The sequence below is a fragment of the Mauremys reevesii genome, linkage group 11, assembly GCF_016161935.1.
Source record: "Mauremys reevesii isolate NIE-2019 linkage group 11, ASM1616193v1, whole genome shotgun sequence".
Classification (NCBI taxonomy): Eukaryota; Metazoa; Chordata; order Testudines; family Geoemydidae; genus Mauremys; species Mauremys reevesii.
Genome location: NC_052633.1, coordinates 26,652,193 through 26,673,523, shown reverse-complemented (window position 1 = coordinate 26,673,523; position 21,331 = coordinate 26,652,193). Strand labels below are relative to the sequence as shown.

The following is a 21,331-nucleotide window of genomic DNA, read 5'->3' as shown; positions in this document are numbered from 1 at the left end:
TGTCTGTGTGCTAGAGTCTTGCTCCTGTGCCTCAAGAGACTGGGGTGATGGCAATTGCTCTCCTCTCCCTCTGGAGTAGCAGCCTGTGCGTCCCCCTCCCCCACTTTTCCCATCCTCCTCCTTCCCAATACTTTCCAATGTTGCTGTGGTATTGGCAGGGTTGGCCAGAGTTGTAGATGACATCTTCTTGAAAGAGCTATTGCAGGGGTCGGCAACCTTTCAGAAGTGGTGTGCTGAGTCTTTATTTATTCACTCTAATTTAAGGTTTTGCGTGCCAGAAATACATTAATGTTTTAGAAGGTCTCTTTCTATACATCTATAATATATAACTAAACTATTGTTGTATGTAAAGTAAATAAGGTTTTTAAAATGTTTAAGAAGCTTCATGTAAAATTAAATTAAAATGCAGAGCCCCCCCCAGACCGGTGACCAGGACCTGGGCAGTGTGAGTGCCACTTAAAATCAGCTCACGTGCCGCCTTCGGCACCCGTGCCATACGTTGCCTACCCCTGAGCTATTGTTTCCAGCTGTTAGTGGACTGGTGTAGGCATCACTGCTTTGACTTGAGTCCCATTTTCAAGCTTTTCTTTGCAATGGTGAGGGCTGGGAACCTTTGTAAAAATGAAAGCTGAGATTCTGCTGAACTCATGTGATTCCAGGAGATGAGGACCTGGGCACAGGCCTGCCATAACTATCGTGCCTGTTTGCTGAATTCAACTTAGGGACAGAAACAGCCAGTTAATACTAAGCAAATTTTGCTTAAACGGAGGAGAATCAAAATTCAAGGAGTAACTGTTTCTTTGCTGAAATCAGACCCTTAAATATGTACCAGATCTTTGAAAGGAGAAAGTAAATGAGTTTTTATTATCATTGTACTGATTTGAGTGGGATTCCAGCTGTTAGTAATTATGTTGTATTTAAAGTTGTATTAATGCATATCCTGTGAGTTACCCCAAATTGGACAATCTTGCATCATATTAAACACTGCATATGTTGTTTTAAATCTTACTTGCTCAGCTCCTGTCACAGCTGCTCTCTGTGCTAAACAATATTATCATAAGATCCAGATTATTTGTTTTATGTAATCTTTACCAATATTATCTGGATTGGTCATTGACACTGATTTCATGTTTATATAACTGGGATTTTAACAATTTCAGAATTTGTTCAAACTTGCTTATGTTAAAATTAACACAGTGAAATTATGTTCATTGACTAAAGTAATGGTTTGTATTCTGTAATCTGTTTTAAAATAGATTGCATTAATTACTTATTTAGACTTTTTAGCTACAGTTATGTGGTGTGTGTGTGAGAGAGATTTTATATATAATATGCAAAAGCCAAATAAATCTACTAAATCTAATTACAGATAGCTTGATTTAGTAGTTTTATTTGGCTTTTGCATTTTGCGATGTTAAGGCCCATTGTCCATAGCCTGACATGTTACAGATGAATTTTCATAGTGTTAGCTTGTTGAGTCACATTTACTCAAGCTGAATGGAAGAGGACCTATGCTTAGTTCACTAGTGTTCCTCATCGTTTTGCTTGGGTCCTAAATATTCCAAGCCATTGAAATAAATAGGTCTCAGTGTGCACGCAGGGGTCTGAGTGCATGGGCCTCATCACTGCATCAGGGCCTGAGCAGTATCAAGATGATACAGATATGTGGAGGGAAGGGTCTTTAACTCCTGCTGGAATGGTAAAAATGTAAAGGAATACAAACCTCCATAATAAATAAACTATTTATGCCAGTTTTTGGGTACATTTCTCACTTTGATTTTTTTTTTAATCCACACTCCACAGAGGCCAGCAAGCTTGTCATGTCTTATGTAGCAGCTGTTTGTGGAAAAGGAGCAGAAGTTAATCAAGTAAAAGAACAACTTTTACAGTCAAATCCAGTGCTTGAAGGTAAGAATCTAATAATGCGTGTAAAAAATACATTTCTTCCTGTACTGCATCACTCTACCAGGTCAGCTGGTTTTGCAAATGGAATCTACCACTAGTGCAGAGATTTGAACCATTAATATTTACAGTATCCAAAAGCATAGTTGGTGCTTTATAGGATTCCAGAAATAAGGCCTTACAATTATTCAGCTGTGGAAGGTTCTTTTTAAATAGAACTGTTTTTTGTTTAAATTGACTCCTTATTGACAAGACTGAAAGAGTGGGTTTTTAGGTGGGAAAAAAATCAGGAGGATGTCACCATTTCTGGCTAACTGCCCTTTTGTTCCCTCCTGATCTCTTTGATGGAATGTTGTCTCAGGCATCTAGCTGTTACCTGTCATAGCATGCTAGTTTCCCACTCTCCAGTTCTTGGGCTGCAGTCTGCTGTGATCAGCCACGATTATCTCAGTAGATCTGAGTACCTTGGGTTCAGTATCTGCACTTCGTTTCCCTTAGCAGGGCCAGCTCCAGGCACCAGCCCAGCAAGCAGCCAACGGTGAGGGGCGGGTCTTTGGCGGTAATTCGGTGGCAGGTCCCTCACTCCCTCTCGGAGCGAAGGACCAGCCGCCGAATTGCCACCGAAGACTGAAGTGGCGGTGGTAGAGCTGCAGATCGCGATCACGGCTTTTTTTTTTCTCGTTTTTTCTTTTTTTTCCTTTTTGCTGCTTGGGGCGGCAAAAACCCTGGAGCTGGCCCTGTCCATTAGGGAGCTGTAATGAGTGACCAAACAGCCTTCATAAAGCCAAGTATTTATTTAGAAGAAAAGAATTTTAGACAGGGTGAATTTGATTTAAATCACTAGTCAGGAAGACTCTATTTAATCATGGATTTCTACATAAAAGTGCATTCTTGTTGGTTGTTATAACCTTAATACATATTCTTCACAACTCAGAGATAAATGTAGGTTTCATTTTTAGAAGGTACACACTGTACATTTTTAAAGTGGTTTATTTTGAAAACTTTTCAGATTAGGTTTACAGCTATATCAGAAAATGAATGATTGGTTATTTCATTTACCAAAGGTAATTGAGGAGAACATCACCAGACAGACATTTAAATTGTTTTATTTAACTAAAACAACAATGTTATGTATTCTGGACATTTTTCTTCAACAGCAAACATATAATATTTTATAACAAAACAAGCAACACATTTCATGATGTTTCATTCAGGCAACCAGGCTTGCATTTCTTTGTTGCACTGTTTGCATTTTGCATGTATGCCTGTCTTGCCACAGGTAGAGGAACTTGATTAAAATATTCCCAAACTGGGTCTCTTTTACGGCCTGCTGCCATTATAAGTTTTTCCTTCTAGTGAGAGAATGGTATGGTAAATCTCAAATTAATGAAGGCTACCCTCACAAAGACCTCAAGACTTCTGGAATATGTTGCTCAAACAGTTTCACTTTTGTTTCTACTGCCTATCCCTCCCTTCTCACATTTATCTCCAGACTTCTCCTTGTCCAGATCTATGCTGCCCCCAAAATCTTCTATTCATTTAAGTTTTTGAAACTTTGCACTGCTAATGTAAATTAACATGAGAAACAGTGAATTTAGGCGAAAACTGTCTCAAACACTTCATAATGGAACATTTGTCTTTAGTTCTGTGCATGGTTATAAATGAGTCTCGTGTGTAGCACTGTATTTAATTATATGGTTGTTAAAAAGGTGACTTACTGCACTGTATAAAGTTTTTTTTTTAAACAATTCTGTCACTTTTAACCCTGGCCTTCAAGAGCAACAAACTGTCTTTTGGCTCCAGTTCTTTGACCCAGAATAGTCTCTCCATGCAAATTTGTTAAAGCTGAGAAACGTATATTTTTCCATTTAGTGTCAACTTTACTTGAGCACTGAAAATGTAGATACATGTATATATTTTGTGACAAGTAGCTCAAAGCCTTCTGCAATGAGCATGAGCACTGTATTTCATACTCCCCTTTGACAAACACAGCTTTACAGGATGAAATCAAATTCCTTAACTTGCCCTGCAGTTTATTTTGAGTTCGTGTTGTATGCCCGTTGTAAGCTGGTAGTTGCCAGGCGTAGTTCAAAACCACGTTGAACGTAATGTTGGGAAAGTTTTTTTTCTTCACTGGCTCTTATTGTTAGAAAACTTCAAACTTAACTGATTTTAATAAGCCCATCTTCAGCAACTGGTAATGATGTCTCAAACACAGGACAGTGCTTTGTTTACCATAAGGCACCAATTTGTTTTTTTTGTTTTTGCATAACATACAGTCATGACTTGTTTTTAGTATTTAAATGTTTTTACCATGGTTCATTTATTTTTTCTTTCTTTCCTACCAGCTTTTGGAAATGCCAAAACTGTAAGAAATGACAACTCGTCTAGATTTGTGAGTATATGTACAAGGCACAGAAGATCATACATATAGTGTAAAGGAAATAATTCTTATCAAAGTTTAGAGTGTGATAGATTTTTATGTAGTTACAGAAGCCTGGGCAGTACCGTGCGTGTCTGGAGCAGATGTTCTAATAGGCATTGTTACTCATCTGCAGTATATTTTTTTAAAATCTGTATTAATTAAGAAAACATTTAAGTGGACTGTGTCAACTTGTTCCAAACCAAATTTTGTCATGTCTTGAAATTCTTAGAATCTATTGGTATTTTCTTAAATTATGTCATTAGACTTTCTCCTTAACACGGGACATAGAATTTCTCTGAGCCAATATAGATTCTTCCCTTACTGCTTCACAGCAAGCATTTAAAACTTACTCCAGCACTAGCTGGTTCTCCAGAATGCAGCGGTTTGTAGCTGTGGAGGTTAATCCCTATTCTGAGCAGGAAATGAGTCCATCAGTCACTTCCCAGATTTTCTCAGGCATTTGTAGCAAGTGAGTAACCATGTGGCATTGTCTAGCTTACTTTTAGAATCAAGCTGTATGCCAGGAGGCAAAGGGCCACTTAAAATCCCACCTGACCGGTGGGTCCGTACTTGCGCAGCTAGCTTGAGTGGCTCCCTATGCTGCCGTGGCCACACTGCCATTTTTAGCACACTAGCTTAAGCAGAGCTACTGCATGTCTTTCTACCTGTACTGGGAAGCACCCTTCTAGCGGCTGTGTAAATGTAACCAGATATCCAAAAAAACATCCTTTTTATCAGGGAGAGGAGGCCTCATCCCAACACTGTAGGTTTCTGTAAACTCAGCCTGCCCCGTGGAGAATGGCACTTAGCTCTCATGCTTCCTAGTTACCTGCATGCATGCAGGAGAGTCATTTCATTCTAGAGCTAGGCCAACTCTTGCTTGGTTGGTGGCTTTGAGCAGGTGCAGAGGGGTCACTTGAATAAGGGATCTTTCTCCACCTGCACCTTTCACCTTGGGAACTATTTAAATATACTGAGTATTAAAAGACCAATGTTTCTTCTGAATAAACTACCCCACACCCGCCATAGGACTTGCACAGCCGAGGAAACTGAGATACTTTCTGTTAGATCAGACCTGTAAACAGCAATGACCCTTTTTCAGAATTGTTGTTATTCGCGTTTATATAATTGATCTTCCTAGTGAGTAGATGAAAAGACAGTTACATTATGTAGAAAGAAATGTATAGTAGTCATACTGATGACAATGTGAGTAATTATAATTAGCTCTACAATTATTTTTGCATAAACAGTGCAGGTTTTTAATGTGTTAATTTAAAGATTCCATGTTTGCCATATCTTACTGCCTTATTCAGTAGGAGACAAAAAATGGGATGGGGGGACATGGAAAAGATGAGTTTGATACTGAACTGTGGCACAACAAAGGATTGTTTAAAGACCTTTTGTTCTTGTATCTGTAAGTGGAAATCGTTCGTCCATCCAAACTCCTTCCAAAGTAAATGAGAGGTTCACCCCTGTATGTAGGGAGGAACTTGGTTCTCTTGGCCACTTATGTTCCTAAAGACAAAGTCAGGTTCTATTCCTTTGTTTGACCAAGGCAAATTATATTAATGAAGGATTAAAAGATTTTTTTAAAATCATCTCCAGCATTAAAGGAGGGCAAGCATACTTTTGCAAGCATTGGTAAGTTTTCATGACATTTTTACAAGGCTGAACTTGAATTCCAAAAGGAGAGAGGGTGTTGGACCACCTTTCTTTTTCATTTTACATGAAAAGCTTTTCTTGTAAGAAATTAATGACCGTGTCGTTTGAAAGGAAAACATTTTTGTCATAGCACTACTTATGAAACCAGCCACATTACTGTACATCACAGAGCAATGTTCCCTTTCACCCAATAGAACCTTTCACCTCTCCCTTCTGAATAATTGCTTAATTCATGATTAGTTCTGACCCCTGTTCTAAAAATGCATTTGTCTCCTGGTAAGAGTTTTCATTGCTTTCTGACTTTAACATAAAATTAGACTGAAAACCAAAATACGTAAAAGAGAGCTAAATTTGAGAGTTGCCACTTATCTGGCTGGACGAAACATAATTATACCTCAGCTAGATTTGATGCTATTCCTGACACAGTTGGCTGCCTAAACGGTCATGTGACAAGAAGCATTGTGCTATTTAGCAAGTTAATCACTGCATGATATCATCTCTCCTCCTCCTTTTTTTTTTTTTTAACTCTGCATCTTTAATTCAGATTCATTTTGCAGGAATGAAGTTTCTACATGTGTTTATTCTTCAGTTTTGCTATGAACACCATATTAGCTATTCTGTTTTTCTGTTAGTTGATTTGTACTCTGCAAGTTAATACCTTGTTAAGGAAAGATTTCAGCATAAAATCAAATGTGAAACTGTATAGGAACTGGCAACATATATAATTGCTACTAATAAGCTGGAACTAAATGTTTGGAGACTCAAAAGACTGACCACCCATCCCCAAATTTCTCTTAAGAGCTGAAAGTAGAAAGCCACAAAGAGCTCAGTTTACACTGCTGTGTACACATATGGATTCAAATTCAGGCTCGAGCCTAATCCCCCTTCTATTTACATGCAAAATCATGCTAACCAAGGGCTTGGACCCAGGGTGCCAGGACCAGTGGGGTGGAGGGTGCAAGCCCCAGTTAAACCAGGGTGTGGGGTTCAAGCCCTGTTGCTTAGCAGTGTAGATGCAACCCCACTGGACTTGTGCTGTGGGTGTCCGCTGAAAGTATCCCACAATTCCATGGGCCGACTTTGAATATGGGTTCAAATGCATTAGAGTATCTCTGTTGCTTTAAATTGGGCCCCAAAGTTGATTAGGATGGCACATTCACACTGCGGTCCTCCACCTGAATAGAACGTAGGGATGCAGTCTGGCTGGAGAGCTGCTTTTGTCAGGGGAAGGCCTCCCCCTGCCTCCCCCACCCCCCAAACTCTTGGTCAGTACCTGGTGAGAGAGTCTTATGCTGCTTCCACACAGCTGAGTCTGCTCTGATTGCTCCTCTGATTGACCCTGCTTGTTTTTCTGAATTGGACAGAGTAGAGTGTTTTTATCGCAGGCACTGTAGGCTCTAGAGTGTCGTAAGATGTTCCAGGAGTGAGGCAAGGTCCAAGGTTTAGGCGATATTGGAGTATTTGGGGTAGGGGAGGAAAGGTGCCTGAAAGGTGGTGTGGAGAACAAAACAAGGAGTAAAAGTAGATGAAACCAGGAAGGTGGAGGGGAAGAAGAGACGGCAAGGAGATGGGAAGTGCAGAAGGTTGAATTTGGGAGATCAAGAATCTGAAGGGGGAGAGAGTACAATCAATTGTCTTTCTCTCTTCAGACCTTGCTTTTAAATCTAGAGCTAAAATAATCTTTGGGGAATGTACTGCTGGCCCAGTAATTGGAAAATTGGAATTGTGGTAATTCTCTGATTTAATTACTTTAAAAACTTAATGTAATTGTGAAAAAAGCCAGAATTTACCAGTTCCAAATTAATTTTTCAAACAAGAAAATACAAGTACTTTCCTGTGCTGTCTCTGACACGGCTGCCAGCATTGTGGGAAAAAAGTACTTGTTACTGTTTAACTAGACACTTAATGAGCCAATCCTGACAAATTTTACCCTGTAAATTAGAATGTATCTTTAAGGCAGTGCTTAAGGAGTGTAATATGATAATCAATTTTATGTTGCTCTGTGATGGAAAAAGTTGTCCTAAGTAAAATGAACGGAAATGTGTAAATACAAGACCTTCCTTTTCAACTCATTGGCTCCATTAAGTAAGCACTGGAGGGAGGTGAAACAGAATCATCCATTATATGGGAATGTATTTGGAGTTTGTTTGAATTATTGCCAAAATGCATTATCCTTGAACTGTTTGCCCGTGAGCTGTACTGTCGTTGACTTCATAAACAATAAGGGTCCGTTGCTTGCTGTTGCTGTTGAAAGTAACTGTTACTAAATTGAACACCTGTCACATAAAGTAAAATAACACACAGAATGAAATGATCTTCTGTGATGTAGAAAAGTCAAACAGAAGTCAAGGAAAGGGACTACACTTGTACTGTTGAAAGTTAAACTGAGGCTGTGGTAACAGGCTGCTCAAATCTTTGCCCCAAAGATCTGAGTGACGAGGCAGACAATTTAGTGGGGAAAGGCTGTAGCTTTATTAAGGCAAGAGACTCATTTAACACATCAGCAACTACAGCCTATCCTACCCCTCAGTAATCCCAAATGATTGTAATACCCTGTGAGTGCTCTGATCCACTCCTGGAAGAACCCACACCCAGAACGAATTCTGTTCTTAATCTTTGACAGCCGAAATATATAATTAATCTTTGACAGCCGAAAACCAGGTTCCTGAATTCCCCAGCCTACTTGGTCTGGTAATGCCTAAAAGGTAGCAAGTATTGTTTTCTTAGACTATGTCTGCACTGTTCCGCAGGCGTGAACTGCAGAGTGCACCAAAGTATTGCAGTCTTAACTGCCGAGCATGTATGCTGCTGGAGAAAACTGAAAAGAACCTTGTTCGTGTTAACATAGTCTCATTTGAAAGAGGATCATGTTGATGCAAACTAGGTACCTTTTAGTCATGCCACCAGGGTCCACAGGATCACAACATGTTGGTGCACTCTGCAGTTCATACCCCAATATTCCCGTCAGTTTCCTAAAATCCATTAAGTATCCATTTTGGAGATGGTAATCCCACTGCAACCAAGATTGCATAACAATCTTGGGTCTTAAAAACAATCACAATTATTTCTACAAACTTAAAAGATACAAAGCCAATTAACCTGCGTTAGAAAACCGCACCCTCTGCAGAGTATACCCTACTACCATAAAAATCTCCAATTGGGATAATAAAATTCTTAGAAGCTATTACATCGACTTATTTACTATTTGTTATAACTTAAATACACACACCACAAAGAAGCAACTGAATTTCTCTGTAGTACATTAAAATGGCCGTGCAACTTTAAAAAGGTCTGGAATGGTTTTCCTTAGATTTGCCTAACATTCTTAAAATCCTTTGTTTTGACAGGGAAAGTATATGGATATTGAGTTTGATTTCAAAGGTGATCCACTTGGCGGAGTTATAAGTAACTGTGAGTATTATATTTGGTACTTACTTAAAACATTTAACAGGCACTTTATTCAAAATGTGCAGTAAAAAGAGGGGAGATGAGTTATGAGGAGATAGTGTTTATTTTTAATTAGAACTCAGTATGCGTTACGTGATAAAGAGGTGGAAAATTCTAGTTACTTTTTCTTTGGGACTGACTTGTATAGAGAACAAAGTAAAATGCATTTGAAAATACGGACCAGGACTATTGAAAACTATTGCTTAACGGGTCCATAAGACAGGTGTATGGGGCTGTATATCGCCCATCCTTGAAGCTGTTATCTGAGAGGGAGCTTGGTGTGGTGATCAAATTCCAGATATGTCGTTTTCTTATCAGACTAATACTCCAATGTTGAGAAATTGTTAAAAAATACATGAAAAGTAAGAAGTCATTAGTTTGTGCTGACAACAATAAAGGAGCAGTGCAAAAATACCCTTCTGATATAGACTGCAAAAAGGGGACAGGGCAAATGTGATTTCTTTTGCAGATCACCTTTTAAGGCTGTGCTTGGAAGAGTTTATTACAAACAATGGAATATGAAACTCAAACCAATAGCTATTTAAAATGTGGTTACCATTAACTTTGAAATTTTGCAACTAAAGAAATTTGAGGCCAACAGATGCTATGTTTGTTTAATGTTGCACTCACCAAAAAATAAATATAGCCAACACAATTTTTATTATTCAGACTTTGTGTATTGTTTTTCATCTAATATTCAAAATATTTTGTATCCAAAAAATAGTTATCTAATACAGTATGTGAACTTTCATTTGTTTTGTCTATAAAATGCCAAACTAATTATCCTGATAAAAATATTGTATCTTGCCAAAAGGAGACCAATACAGTAGTTTTGTTCTTTGTTTCCCTTTTCACCTATAAAGCAACCTCTGAAGGGTGTAGTTTTTAAGCCTTTGTGCTCTAGAGTTCATGTCATGCCAAAATATTTCCTATGTGAATGTTGGAAATAGAGCGATGGAGGTTCTGGCTTATCTTTTGAAGAAGCAGAAACTAATTGTACCACATTGTCTAGGTGAGCAGAGTGATTATGTCAAGACTTCAACTCATTGCTTGAAAAATTCTGAACTATACGAATATGTAATGCTATCAGTCTCAATGGGGAGGAGGGCCTCACCAACCCTGTTTTTATGCTGTTACATGCTCTATAAAATGGATTATATTGTAGTTTATATTGCCATTAAATATTATTGCTTTCATAATGACTTCAGAAAGAAGATCATTGACTAAGTAGTGTTCTTAGGGAATCCAACACTTGGGAAGCACAGAATGTTTCATGCTTTCGGCATTTAATCATTCTTCTTTGATAATCCCTTTACTATAGGACCATATCTTACAATGATCTCCCTTGTGGCCCCCTTCAATGGGGCAACGTGGGTGCAAGGAGCTTCCCATAGGGGACCAGAGAGTATAATTAGCACAGTGATTCATGTAGGTCCCATCTATCTTCTACATCTATTGAAGAGAGAGACTTCCATCGACTTCAGTGGGAACTGATCAGACCTATAATGTCTTGTGTACCATATGTGGGAGTAAAAGCCATCAAGGAAATCTTGTAAAATGGAAGCAACTGAAAAACCTGCTGAGCTAGTCAGGTCTGGTCTGTTTCCAAATTGATGACAGCTTATATTTAATAATTATAAATTATATATCTGTATTGAAGTGTCTAACAACACTTTTTCATGCATTTGGCACCTTACTACATGACTGCTGTCTTGAAAAAGAAGTGATGAGTGGAAAAGTTCATTGTGATTAATAGGATTTATCAGATCTCTAGGCATGTGTGTTGAAACTGACTGTGATCAGCCACTTGTCTATGATGCAAAATTAAGTCGACTTTATCGAATTCGACCTTGAGCTTCCGAATTAAGTCAATTGTGCGTGGCCATACCATGCTCATTGTCTCAATGGAATGTGTCCTCACTAGCAGTGCCTGCATCGATGCACAAAACAGTGCATCATGGATAGCTATCCCAAAGTGCAACTTGCTGCAGTGCGTTTTGGGAAGTTTGTGCAATGTCTCATGGGACCAAAACATTGTTGCAGAGGAGAATGGGAACATTGCAATGGCATCCCATGATGCATTGTGCTCCCTCCCTCATATCAATGGCAAACAACCCAGTGATTTTCGCACTTTAAAATTGCCTCATGTATGCCATAACCCCAGAAGCATGGAACCTGCTCAGTTGTGCACTCTTGCTGTGAGCATCTCAAACACCTCGCACCTTCTCCTGCAGTATTTCCAGAGCCGAAGTTGGGCCCGCCACACAGAACATAACAATGTCCTCCAAGCAGCGCTGCTGCAAGCCATTGGGAAAAAAATTCACAGTTGCTGCTGGCAGTCACAGAGCAGCTGCACTCTGAGTGCCATTTCTGGTTCCATGAAACAAGCACTTACTAGTGGGACCGCATTGTTTTGCAGGTATGGGATGATGAGCAGTGGCTGCAGAACTTTCAACTGCAGAAGGCCACCTTTCAGGAACGTTGTGCAGAGGTTTCCCCTGCCCTGCAGTTCAACACCACAAAAATGAGAGCTGCTCTGGCAGTGGAGAAGCGGGTTGCAATCGCTGTTTGGAAGCTGGCAATGCCAGACAGTTACTGGTTAGTGGGGAATCAATTTGGAGTAGGTAAATCAACCATGGGAGCTGCTGTTCTCCAAGTGAGCGGGGCCATTAGTCGACTTCTGCTATGAAGGGTAGTGAGTCTGGGAAATGTGCAAAAAAAAGTGGATGTTTTTTTCGCAGAAGTGGATTTCAGAAGTCAACATCAGAGGCGACTTAGGTTGGCATAAAGGACCCGGTAGTGTAGACGCATACATTAACAGGTCGACTTAAGGCGGCTTCCTTCGACCTAACTTTTTCGTGTAGACCAGTCCTTAGACTATAGAACAGAAAGTGTTTTCTAGTTTATGCAGCCATATATCTTCTTGCTTGATCACAAGCCAGAGGTTGTAGAGCCAGGTGAGTGACCAGGATGATAGGCAACTCTAAGGAGGCTGTGGTGTGATTTAGTGGCATTCTTTTCCCAGTGACTGCACACCACTAATGTCCCGACATGGTGCACAGGTGGTGCTGGAATTTCTCATTTCTTGGGTGAGACGTAGATGAGGTCCTAATTGTAACAGTAGCCACTGTCGGCGCAGTTCTGTGGCCTGCAATGTGCAGGAGGTCAGACTAGATGATCATGATGATCCCTTCTGACCTTTGAGTCTGTGATACTGACCGCTGCATGAGGCTGGTATAACTGTCTGTAACTCCTGCATGTGACCTGTTACGTTGGAATGGGGTCAGCAAGTGCTCATTGCAACTTAAAAAGCAGTAGGAGTTTGACTGGCAGGGAGAAAAGGGCTTGTGTCTCTCTTAAGCTTCCCCTGACTGTCTTTGGGTTTTGGGGGAGGAGAGAAAGTTACCTGAATCGAAGGGTGACTAGAAGAGGCTGACTCAGGTGGGGACGGGCTGGGCGGGACCCTAGCGGCTCTGGGTGCGCTGGGCCAGGCAGGACGCCCCCGTCAGAGCCACCTCAGTTAACGATTAACCGGTTAAATGATACAATTTTAATTGTTTAAATGGTTAACTTTTTTTAACTGATATTTACATCCCTAGCTCTACCACCATTAGTAGTACTTGTTCTCTAATCTGTATCTGGGAAATTAAAGTTTCCCTTAATCACTCAATTCCCGGTAGTATTTATGTCATTAAAAATATTAAAGACGTTTCTATCTGTATCCATATTGTTTCTTGGAGGTCTGTAGCAGACCCCAAGTGCCGTCCTAGTGGAGCCTTTCTTCCCCAAAGTAATCTTTATCCAAACAAATTCCATTTTATGAATTCCTTCACTTAGAATACCTCGTCATCAATATACAATGCTACTCCACCACCTTTACCTTTATTCCTGACCTTCCTGAACAGCATGTACCCTTCAATACCTGAATTCCAGTCATGACTACTATTCCACCATGCTTTCCATTATCACTATAATATCTGGTTTTACTTCCTACTCCAGTAGTTCTAGTTCTTCTATTTTGTTAACCTGGCTCCTTGCCTTGGCGTACAGACATCTTCGTTGTTTCTGCTTGGCTTCACCCAGATTCCTTGCCTGACTAGGTACAGTGTCACCTGCCTGACTGTTACTATCAGCAGTTATGGCGTTGTCTTTCCGCATGTTGTCTGTTCTCCTATCCTCTTTTGTTCCTTTCTCTATTCCTGTATCCTCTTTTACTTGATTTTCTTCTTGCTCAGTATTAGAATCAGATGTGGAGATTACATGTGCATCTCTCAGAAGTCTTCCCCAAAATCCTAGTTTAAAGCTCTTTTAATCAGTTGTGCCAACCTCCATCCCAGAAGTGTATTTTTGTCCCTACTCAGATGGAATCCATCCCACAAGAATGGGCCTCTCTCCATGAATACTTCCCAGTAGTCAACCATACCAAATTCCTCCGGTAGCACCTTTGCTCTCCTTCTCTAGGAACAGGTAGAATAGCCCTGAAGATCTACATGAGCCTTCATTACTTTAAGCATCTTCCTCAGCCTTCTGTAGTCTTCCTTGAGGCATTCTAGCAAGAATTTAGCAGTTTAATTTATTCCCATGTAAAAGGAAAGCAGTGAGCATTTAGATGGTCAGTCTTTTCATGGAACAACCCAAAGCTGTCACTTTTTTTGTTTACTTCTCAATGTAAAGCATGCCAAAAAAAATTCTGTATTTAAAGGGTTCATAAGGTAGACTACTGTTATTTCTTAGGAACAGGTATAGTCATTTTAAAAATTACTAATTTTCTTGATGCAGCAATTGTACATGGAAATTGGACACATTTTGCACTTGTAATTGCATATTCAACTTTTAAATCCATGCCCTAATTGTGTCCTACCCTAGAATAGTTTAACTGAAGTGTGAATGTTTAAGATTTATAATGTATTTAGTGACATACAAACAATCCTGAGATGGTAGCTACAGTTTTGGCAGTAATCTTTCTGATGAGTCACAGAAATTCTTCATATGCTTTGTTGTCCATTTAAAAAAAAAAAGTCAGCTTAGAGTTAAAGGCTAGAGGTATTAAAAAGTTTATATATTCCCATGTTAGACAACTGTAAAACATCTCAGTTACTAAGTAACAAATATTTCTGCCTGATTTAAAGAAGATAGTAGTAGAGGGAATCACTTGCTGAATGCCTGCACACGTCTTAACATGACAGTGGTCTTTTCTAACAGACCCTAAACAGTATCCTAACCTCACCCTAATTTAATGATAAATTAGTAAATAACTATGAACCTAGATACAGTAGATGTAATGCCTGGTTTAGAAAAGAATTTTAATTGACAAGGACTTAAAATCCAAATGACAGCTTATGACTATAATTAAGAATAACATCTATATTTTCACCTCCTTCAGAAACAATATGAAATAAACCTATGACTTTTTAGATTAGCAAAGCAACTAACTTATGCTACTGTAAACACTTGATTTTTGCCTTTTAAAAGTTGTATATAAGTGTGTATTCTGTGAAGAATCAACAGTAAGAACAAAGAACTTTGGTTATATATTATGATCGTTGTTGTGGACTTTCCATTGGCCAAAGCAATGTTACTAGGATTTCTTATAACTAGACATTTTAAAAAAAAATCTTGTTTTAAAAATCTGAAGTTTTTCTAACTCCCTTGTTAGAGATGGATTTTTTTGTTTTGTTTATTTCTGCAGTAGTTTTTTGATTACATTGAATATGTAGCGTTAGGACTTTTCTAAACCAGGAAAAAGGCTTGAAATTCTTTTAGCTAAATTTTTTTTAAATGACAAACACCACTTACTACCTAGTGTAAACAGGCTTTAACTCCTTTTGAAAATGTGTATTAGTTGTGACTCGCTGTAGATACTCCCAATAAGTCTGATGTGTTTAGGGCTTATTTCACTTAAAGGGGACATAGTTCTAAATATTGGGTTAATATTGGAAGGTCCTCTTGAAGAGCCATTATTGAGTTCTCTCATGGCTGAGAAGGGAATCAAGGAGGGGAAAAATATGACATGTCAGGAAGCTGCAAGTTTAACTGTAAAAATGTTCTGCTGCCTAGTGGTTGGAACATGCCTTGTGATTTGGCCTGGATAGCCAAGGAGAGCCCCGCTGTGTGAAGAGGAAGGGACTAAAAATTACTTCTGCTGGATCATTTAGAACGTATTAGGCTTGTGACATTCATTCCTCTCTTGTGGTGTTTTACAATGTATCCTCATTTCTTTCTTGACAGTGAAGTCAATTTGTTGTACATTTAGAAAAATAGAGAGGACCAAATATTTCTGCATCCGACAAAGTGGGTATTCACCCACGAAAGCTCATGCTCCAAAATGTCTGTTAGTCTATAAGGTGCCACAGGACTCTTTGCTGCTTCCACTCAAACTTAGTTTCTGTTGGTCAGAAACAAGAAAAATTCATGTGTATATTATGGCTCGCCAAATGTATTGCACAGCATTACTAGTTGTCTGGGATTTGAAAAATTTCATTTTTTAATAAATGTCCATTTTAAATAAATAGTTGGTCAGCTGGTGATTTAACCAGTTTAAATACCTGTAACTTTTTGAAGGGGTAGTCAACTGGGAAGTACTATCTCGATAACGTTGTGATATCACATGCAGTCTTTTGCTAGATGGATATTGGAACGATGGATGTTGTTCCTCAAGGAACAACAATAAGTATTTGACTTGTAAGCCATATGTATTTACAGTAATGACCTTTCTGAAGAGATTTTATCCTTAACACCAGTTTTATTGGGTGTTAACGTTTAGATTCTTTTCCATCCAGACAAAAGCCCTGATGGATACTGTGTGTACAATGTAAATGTACATGTGCCTAATGTATGTGTGTGTACTGTGAGTATTTTCTATATACAGCACTAACATTTACAAAATGTTCACACATTGTTTGTACCTGCATCTATATGCATAAAACGACCGGCACTTCTGTGAAGAATTGCCTACAACATGCTGAAGTGAACTTTTTGCAAGAAATGGATGCAATTTGGTATTGCAGTTAATTTTTTTGTATTACTGTAGTGCCTAGGACCCCCGGTTGTGGACTAGGACCGCATTGTGCTAGACACTGTACAATAATAGAAGAAAAAGATAGTGCCTGCCCCAAATATGTACCTATGTGGAATTTCCTTTGAAAATTTGGTCCGCAGGATTCATAGTCATCAGGAGTTAGTGCAAAATGTGTTGGTTATGCTGACTGTTAAATCTGTACATTGGCGTGATTTGTTAAAATGCTGCTAAAACAAACAGAGGGGCAAAGGAAGGTTAACCAAAACCAGAGTTTTCTAAGAATATGACAGATGATTTGGATCACTTTTGCCAGTCTCATTGTGGCCTGCACATGGACAATGAATAGCAGAGCATAAACTCAGCTTTAAACAAGATTCCAACGTATGGCTCCGTTGTTACGGTAAATACCTGATTTTCTGACTATAACATCTTTGTGAAACTTTTCATCACTAAATATCCAGACAGACAGTGTAGTGAACATTGCACTTTGGAAATCTGATAACTAAATTAGTTAATTTCCTTGCTTAACAAAACCTCCGAAGAAAAATCTAAGACACTGATCCCTCTCACACAACTAATTTAACATATGCTCAGGAAACTGTTTACATTAAAGTCTCTGAAGGCATGCATGTAATTAGAAAAAAGCCATGTGTCTCCTATTTTGCCAGAGCTCCATAGCTGAGCTTTTAAAGCTGTACCCAAGTAACAAATATGCCTTTCAACCCAAAAGGTCCCAAAGTGCTTCACAAACTGTGTACTTTCCACAGTGCTTTTAAAATACAGCCACTTTTGGAAGGGTGTCCAGCTACTAGTGGGCACCTTGCCCCCACCCCCCCACACCCGCCGTAACATCAGTTCATTGAGGGGCAAATCCCAACGAGCATTTATAGACCCCTGGGGCCAGCCGTGCCCAGGGGCTGCTCCCCAGACCAGGTTTCCCCCCCACCCCTGAACTCCCTTGGAGGGTGTATAGCCCCCCCAAAACCCTCCCCACCCCACCCTGGCAGCCCCCGCACCGAGTCCACTCACTGGCTTGGCCGGACTTGGGCCGCTGCAACAGCTCGGCAGGGAGGAGCTGCCTTCTGGGGGCTCCTGAGGGCTCTGCGGCTCCTGGGAGTGTGAGCCGTCACCGCTGCCCCTCCCGGAGCAGGCTCAGGGCCCCGCGCCCCGGCAGTGGCTCAGATGCCCAGGAACTGCAGAACCTGAGCATGGCAAGTGGGGAGCTGGGGGGCGCAAGGGGGCCCCTGCCCGCATGCATCTGCTGCAGCCTGCAGGAGCCCCCCCCCCCCCCGAGGGAGCGCCAAGCCACAGCCTGGGCAGGAAGGGCGGGGGGTGCGGCTGCTCCCCGCTAGCGCCACTGCCGCCTTTGCAGGGCTCTTGCCCCCCTGCGCCGCCGCCACAAGCAGGACACTCTGGCTCTCCGGTGCCTCTGGAAGGTGGCTCCTCCCTGCCGAGCCAGGGCACCACTTTGGATTTATGGGGCCCTGCAGTGTTATTAAATTGGTGCCCCCATGCCCAACGGCAGCCTGAGCTTGCAGCCTGGTGGGGCCAGAGGGACAAGGCAGAAAGAATAACGAGATACCTGGCCCGCCTCACGGTGGCAGAGAGTCACAGTTCCCCACAGAGACCCCTGTACCCTCCCCCTCACGCAGAATGGACATGCAGAAGGTACCTAATTAAAAGCACTAAACTTGGGAATAAAAAATGTCAGTCACAGGTTTTTTGATATACCCTGAAGTTTGTCAGACATTTATTTGCAAAAACTTTGTAGTAAGGGTGAGTCAGCTGTCTTGCTGAATACAACATGAAATATTATGGAACACATGATGCAGCTCTTCTCTGGTTTACATTTTCTTAATCAGTATTTCTAAGCTGATTTTATATTTTAAATGTACTTTTAACTGTACTCATTCCAGATTACTACATATTTAACTCTCTGAAACCGACATTATTTTAAATTAATCAGTCACAGAGGTTTAGTGTGTTCATAACAACGTTAATTGCTTTTAGAAAAAGGGAACACTAATTTACTGTGTGTGATCTCCATAACAATAGATATGCTTATGAAATTTCGCCAAATTTAAAAAATATGTTTCCAAAGATTTTAGGCATAACAAAGGATTTTATATCTTACTAAGGTACTGATTTTGCTTAAAACTAGTTAATCAGATAGTCAGAAGTAAAGAAAGGGGAAACTCTTGCTTCAGCTATCTGGAAGCAAAGGGCTGTTGCTTCCTTCAGTGGGGTGGGGGGGGGGGAGAGGGAGAAATGGTTGGACAGAAAGGACAGGATGACTTTGGAAGTAAGTTTTTTTTACTGTAGTAATTAAAATGTGTATTTTAGATAAGGGTGGTCTTTTGAAGAATTTATTTAAAAAACCATATGTCTGAAGATTCAAGCATTTAAGGCTAAAGATGATTGTGCATTTAAAAATCTATGCAAGGATTTTTTAGAGATGTGATTTTATAATCTTCACCAACTCACTAATGAAATAGTTTAAAATTGGCTTTAAAAATAAGGTCCTGTAGACTGACGTGCACAACTGTTTTTGTCAGTACATTCAGAAACTGGCAGTAGATACCTGGGGGTTGGCAAATGCCTGTTAAATGTCTTCATTACCCCTTGAATGGCTCTTTAACAGTTTCAGTGTTCTGCTAATAGGTCTGGCAGGCTGGAGATTTTTTCTCTTTTAACTACTAGATCCCCTTCCCAGGAAGACTCGGAGCCTGCAGGAAGGGTCAGAACAGGGATAGGAAAACCAGTAGGGTGAACACTAAGACCCAGTGGTGCCCCAAATTTTCAGGTGCCCTGCGCAGCTGCCTATGCCTAAGGACAGCCCTGGGCGCCCCCAACCACTTGCTGCCCTAGGCCACTGCCTAGTTTGCTTAGTGGTTGCACCGGTCCTGCTAGTGGGGCAGAATTAAAACCAGGAGATTTAGATTAGATATTAGGAAAAACTTTCTAACTGTAAGGGTAGTTAAGCTCTGGAATAAGATGTGAAATCCCTGCCATTGAGGTTTTTAAGAATAGGTTGGACAAACACCTATAGGGATGGTCTAGGTTTAGTTCGTCCTGCTGCAGCTCAGGGGGCTGATTTGATGACTTCTCGAGGTCCCTTCCAGCCCGACGTTTTTATGATTCTGTATTAAGTAAAACTGAACCTAAAATTGTCCCCTGCTCCAGGGGTTCTCAACCTTTTCCTTTCTGAGGCCGCCCCAACATGCTATAAAAACTCTAGGCCCACTTTTGCCACACTGCCAGGGCCAGCATTAGGGGGTAGCAAGCAGGGCAATTGCCCGGGGCCCCACGAAGCTAAGTTACTCAGGCGTCAGCTTCAGCCCTAGGTGGCAGGGCTCATGGCTTGGGCTTCAGCCCCATGCAGAGGGGCTGTGGCTTTCTGCCTTGGGCCCCAGCAAGTCTAATGCCAGCCCTGCTTGGCGGACCCCCTGAAACCTGCCCATGGCCCCCCAGGGTGCCCCGGACCCCTGGTTGAGAACCTCTGTTCTACTCTATCCTGGCGCATGCACATTTAAACTTAGGTTGTCACTAGCAGGATGGCGGTTCAGTTAATTTATCTGTAACATCTCTTGACTCTTTCTTGACTCAAGCTTAATATTAATTTGACAAGATAGCTTCCTGTTAGGGGAGATATGACTTAAAAAAGCAGAATGGACCTGATTCTGCAGGGTATTTAAGCACATGCCTTACTTGGAATTCATGAGTAGTCCTAGGCTCCTATTGTGTTCAAATTTAGGCATGTGCTCAAAAACTGCTGAATTAGGGCCTAAATATGGTTACATTTGTTTTTGTGCAATACAATACAGTTTAAAAATTCGAAGCTCTGGGGGTGGTATGTAGAAGAGTTATGTATGCCTAAAAATCATATTTAGTTATTTGAATATTTAAATATTGCTGAGATGCATGTTAAGTCTCAGATTTGCCAGAACTAGATAATTGGGTCATAAATCTATGGAGATATTTTAAAAAGATTGTTTAGACAGATTACAAAATCGTATTCTGTAGTATTGTTTGTTTTGATTATATTACAAAAATTCCACAGTCTAGTTTTAAAATGTAATTGTTTTTCTTTACCTTTCTCAATGTTTACGTGACTGCAGTCTTTAGTCATTCAGAAGTCAGTGCTTCAGATAGTTTGTGCTAAAACCCAACTTCTCTGACAGTTCTTACAAACTTTTAAATGTTCCAATATATTTTTGACAAATACAGAAATGCTACCGATTACCAGAAATTGAATCAGATGTAGAAATAAATAAGAAGTGTGTTGTCATTGATTGTAGCTCTGCTCATCTAAAATGATCATCAATGACACATTTCTGTATGCGTGCTGTATGCCAAAAAACCTGGAGCCTGTCGTCGCTAGGTGGTGTGAATGTTCAGCACCTCTCAGGTTCAGTCTCTTGAACTTAATAACCTTGACACAAATGTGGTCCGTTTCCTGCTGCGTTAAACCGTGTAGGTAATTTGATTTTGTGGTATGTGATCAAGCCAAAGGAGACATGTTTATAAGATAAGTGATTGCACTTCGTCTATGTTAAAGTGATGCAGTAGTGTTTGAAATGTTTGTAACTCTGAACAAAACATTCCTTCAAAAGTTTACAACTATTTGACTTAATACAGCTTTGAAACTTTACTGTGCAGAAGAAAAGTGCTGTTTTTAACCATCTTAATTTAAATGAAACAAGCACAGAAACAGTTTCATTACCGTGTCAACTTTTAAAAAACTTTCCCTTTATTTTTAGTGGATTAACAGTACTGTTCTGTACAGTATTTACTGCTTTTTGTCTCTGCTGCCTGATTGTGTGCTTCCGGTTCCAAATGAGGTGTGCAGTTGACCAGTCAGTTTGTAATTCTGCTGT

General features: G+C 40.2%; 1 protein-coding gene across 4 annotated transcripts in view; it reads left to right on the top strand.

The window, feature by feature from the left end:
- The window catches only part of MYO1B (myosin IB), a 180,812-nt gene that overhangs the window by 83,035 nt on the left and 76,446 nt on the right, over positions 1–21,331 (top strand). For all 4 annotated transcript variants that reach the window (XM_039494200.1, XM_039494198.1, XM_039494201.1 and 1 more), the window contains exons 5-7: positions 1,804–1,908; positions 4,251–4,297; positions 9,337–9,400. In XM_039494200.1, the coding sequence (XP_039350134.1) occupies positions 1,804–1,908; positions 4,251–4,297; positions 9,337–9,400 (216 nt within the window). The remainder of the gene's footprint in view (positions 1–1,803; positions 1,909–4,250; positions 4,298–9,336; positions 9,401–21,331) is intronic.